General features: G+C 35.9%; 1 protein-coding gene across 1 annotated transcript; it reads left to right on the forward strand.

Moving 5' to 3' along the window:
- Positions 1-510: 510 nt before the first annotated feature.
- LOC112499654 (serine/arginine-rich splicing factor RS31-like) lies at positions 511-3,070 on the forward strand. Its single transcript, XM_025102967.1, has 6 exons — positions 511-586; positions 697-816; positions 2,007-2,119; positions 2,256-2,485; positions 2,567-2,821; positions 2,904-3,070. The coding sequence occupies exons 2-6, from the start codon at positions 711-713 to the stop codon at positions 2,932-2,934; spliced, it is 735 nt and encodes a 244-aa protein (XP_024958735.1). The 5' UTR covers positions 511-586; positions 697-710; the 3' UTR covers positions 2,935-3,070.
- Positions 3,071-4,252: the final 1,182 nt, after the last annotated feature.

Genomic DNA, 4,252 nt, shown 5'->3' on the forward strand with positions numbered 1-4,252 from the left:
AAATAATATTTCATATTTATTTAATAAATATTTTACTCTAAGAATATTTAATTTGAATGCAACTTAATAATAAAAAATAATAAAAAATAAATATTTTTTTAGATAATAGCAATGAAAAATGAAAATCACTAATAATAATTTGAAATATGTTTTTATTTTAATTTTAGTTAAGTCATCATTCACATCACCTCATTAAAACTACACAAGCAAAAAAGTCAAAGAGTTAACCGGTTTAAAAGGTAACAGGTTACCCATTGTTATTATGGGTAGATTTTTTAAAGTATAATGCCTTAATAAAAAATAATTTGAAAATACATTGCTATAATAAAGAAAACAAAAGTAAAATACTATAATAAATTTTTTTATGAAAATATGTTGCTATTTCATGCATTTAACCGTATAGATATTGATAAGATACGGGCCTTTAGAAACCCACAAGTTAAGCCCAATGGACAAATTAGCTTAAACATGAAGGACGTGACTGTGAGTGTGAGGCGTGAGCAAGCAAAATACTTTTATTATATAACCCTAATTCTCTCTCTTTCTCCCCCAATTTACTGCTAGGGTTCGTCATCAGAAATCCAAGGTATCTCTCATCCTGACAATTGTTTGTTTTTCTCTAAATCGCAAATGGTTTTTTGATTTACGTATCGCATTTGAGTTTTTATATCGGTAATTTCGAAACCACCTTCTCAGGCTCTTCCTTGAAGATGAGGCCGATTTTCTGTGGGAATTTCGAGTACGAGACTCGCCAATCTGATTTGGAGAGGCTGTTCGGCAAATATGGAAGGGTCGACCGCGTTGATATGAAATCTGGTATATTCTTCACTTGATTCAATGCTTTTCTCCTTGATATCCACGATCGTTCCCCTTAAATGGAACTAGAAACGAAAACTGAACATTTTGTTTTGTCAAACTCCCCTGCTTTACATAATCATTTGGCTTTAACTTATACCAGATAGAGATCAATGTCTTCGTTTGAGGCTCCTAGGTTTAGAAACTGGTTGTCAGACCTATAAGCCTTTTTTGGTTGGTTCTTTCTTTACTTGTAGCTTCCAATTATCATTAGCATAGACGTAAGACACATCAGTTCACCTCACTTGTGGCTATATAATTTCTGTTCGGTTTTCTTCTTTCAAATGTTTTTGCAAATACCCTCATCAAGTTTTACATCAAGCAATATTTTCTCTCTCTCTCTTGATTCTCATCCCTATCTGGGTGCATGCTCATTCTTAACACATGATGTGTTTTATATATTCGAGTCAACGTAAGTAATGCAAAAGGACCATATAACTGGGAAAGATTGATTCAGGAGAATTACTATAAAGCTACATTTGTAGTGATTACCTTGCATATGCACTCTGGACGGTTAATGAGGCGGTGAAAATTTGAATTACTTTGTAGCAGGCCTCCGTATTTAAGTGTTTGTTTTGACGCAGGAACAACAACCAAGGGAAAATGAGCTTCCCTCTTGGCTCACCAACTCCTTTGCAATAAAAAACCTAAGGGAATGGAAACCTATCTACCTGTCTGCTCTCCTTAATTCATCGATGGAATCCTTCTGCATTTCACTCACTCGATCATCTCATTCACTTACCTCATTGCTTGCCATTTTACAAGAATTATCATGTTGGGATCTGTCAATGCAACTTGCCTTGTCTTGCTTCCATCAGTGATTATGAGGGGCCATGAATTCTATCCTGCCATGCCTTCCATTTCTGAACACGTGCTGTGAAAATGGTGAAGCATGCTTAGCAATGCCATTTCAGACTTGAGACTTGGACTTAATCTTTTATTATGCCATCATCATCATGATTTAGTTCATCTTGCAAGGCTTCTACATCCTTGTGTTCATCAGATCTTCACGTCTTTGCAGGTGTCGTACTTTTTATCTAGTTTCTGTGAGGGAAAAGAAACCTCATTTGGATGTGTACTGCCTGTGTGGTCTTCGGTGAGCACTTTTTCGTTTTTATTTGCTGGTTTCCTAACTGTGTTTTCCATTACAGGATTTGCTTTTGTTTACTATGAGGATGAGCGTGATGCTGAAGACGCCATTCATGCTCTTGACAATAGCCCATTTGGATATGACAGACGGAGGCTCTCAGTGGAATGGGCTAGGGTAATTTGCTTTTCTTTGCCATCTTTGCTGTGTTCAATTGCCTTTTGATTTAAAAATTAGTTAGGGACTTGGGTATTAACATACCATAGTTATAGGGGTAAAAATAGGATTTCTAATTAGAGGCTACCTTTGGCAGGGAGAACGCGGTCGACACCGTGATGGCTCTAAGTCTGTGGCAAACCAGAGGCCAACCAAGACACTGTTTGTAATCAACTTTGACCCAATCCGCACAAGGGTTCGTGATATCGAGAAGCACTTTGAGCCTTATGGGAAGGTTCTCCATGTTCGTATCAGGCGCAACTTTGCATTTGTGCAATTTGAAACCCAAGAAGATGCGACGAAAGCCCTGGAGTGTACGCACATGAGGTTTGTGGTTGTGTAGTTTTTTTTCCTGTAGATCTCAAGTGGTATTGTTAATAGTGCTGAAATTTAAGATTTATTTTGCAGTAAGATCTTGGATAGGGTGGTATCAGTGGAGTATGCTTTGAGGGATGATAGTGAGAGAGGAGACAGATCGATGAGTCCTAGAAGAGATTATGGTCGACGAGGTGATAGTCCGCCTTTATATAGGAGGTCACCTAGTCCATATAAAAGAGGGCGGCCAAGTCCTGATTATGGGCGTGCCCGTAGTCCTGTGTATGATAGGTACAATGGACCCTCGTATGATAGGCCCCGGAGCCCTGGATATGGCAGATATCGCAGGTAATATGTCTGACTGTCTGAAAAGAATTGATTTGCTTCATGTGGTATAAGATTGATTGACAAATGGTTTGTTTGGTTACAGCCGATCTCCTGTACGAAGATCAAGGACTTAGGGGAGAGGGCATCTCATTTCAGTAGATATATGTGGTGGTTAGATGAATATGTTGTATGACTGACTGTCTTTTTGAAATGGATTGGTTTATTCCTACCGTTTGTTGGGTCTGAAAGTAATATGAATCAAAATCTTGATAAGCTGCTGCATTTTGGAAAGGTGGGTTGGTTTTTGTTTTTGTTTTTGTTTTTGTGGAAAGTGAAAACAAGCAATTTCCTCATTTTAACCATCAGTTAGTTCATTTATGGTCAACATTTGTGCACATTGGTTGCGGAGGAGACAAAAGTTGCCTGGACCCTTCACCTCTGTTAAACGCGTTTTAGAACCATATGTTTAGGTGTAAATGGACAATATTTTGTATGGTTGGCCTGAGATGTTGATGTTGCCGGTGAGGACATTGGGTTTCATGAGGGGTGGATTTCGGGGAGGAGAATAAAAGTTGGCTTATAAGGAATTGGACAGCTCCTTTCTAAAACCGTGAGACAATATTTGGTACGGTTGGTTTAGGATGTTACAATTTGATAAAAGAAAAAGAAAAAAGAAAATGAAGGGCGTAGATGATGATTGTATTAATTTTAATTTCAAGACTAGAATGAGTTGGCTTTGTCCCTACTTTTTTTCATCAATCAATGCCAAGTTGATTCATTTATTCGTTTACAAAAATAAGAAATAAGTACAATTTTAATGGTTTTTGTTCCTACATTTAAGTTGACCATGAGTATCGTGGTTTATAAAAGCTTTTGGATTGGAGTATTACCTTAAGCCGGAACATTTCCATTTTTCAAAAGTTTTTGCATATTAAAAATTATTAGTCTTTTAGATCCATCCGCTAAATTAATAATATGCCCCTAAAAACTTGTTGTATTTAGCACCCTTCCTTTTCCTTTGGCCAAACCCAACATCAGCCTAAAAATCTAATGTCTCGCGGCTAAATAAAAAATCCACAAAGACGTAGTAGTGGAGGACCGAGAAATTATGTGTCATGTTGACTTAATGACTTGGTCGATGTTCAAATTAAATAGAGCGTTATCACAAATAGTTAGAGCCGAAATAAAAGGTGGGAAATTAAGAAATGAGTTTATAATATACGATTGTATCTTTATTCATACCTAAAAAATGTTACTTGTTTGTCATGTCAAGTAATTAATTCATGAAAGAGTAATCTAAATAAAAATGATTAATTAATAGAAATAAAATAAACATGAGCTAGCTAGGAATATATATTTTTAATTAAATATGAACAAAAACAATTAATTAATTTGTTTCTTGACAAATTAACAATCATTTAACATATATATATATATATATATATATATATA

The sequence above is a fragment of the Cynara cardunculus genome (assembly GCF_001531365.2).
Source record: "Cynara cardunculus var. scolymus isolate 2C chromosome LG 16, CcrdV1, whole genome shotgun sequence".
Lineage (NCBI taxonomy): Eukaryota > Viridiplantae > Streptophyta > Magnoliopsida > Asterales > Asteraceae > Cynara > Cynara cardunculus.

What these genes read in the sequence shown, in the direction of transcription:
- LOC112499654 (XM_025102967.1), top strand. Translation starts at nt 711, where the DNA reads ATGAGGCCGATTTTCTGTGGGAATTTCGAGTACGAGACTCGCCAATCT. An exon ending in TCTCAGTGGAATGGGCTAGG is followed by an intron (nt 2,120 to 2,255) that starts GTAATTTGCTTT and finishes TACCTTTGGCAG; the next exon opens with GGAGAACGCGGTCGACACCG. An exon ending in GGATATGGCAGATATCGCAG is followed by an intron (nt 2,822 to 2,903) that starts GTAATATGTCTG and finishes GTTTGGTTACAG; the next exon opens with CCGATCTCCTGTACGAAGAT.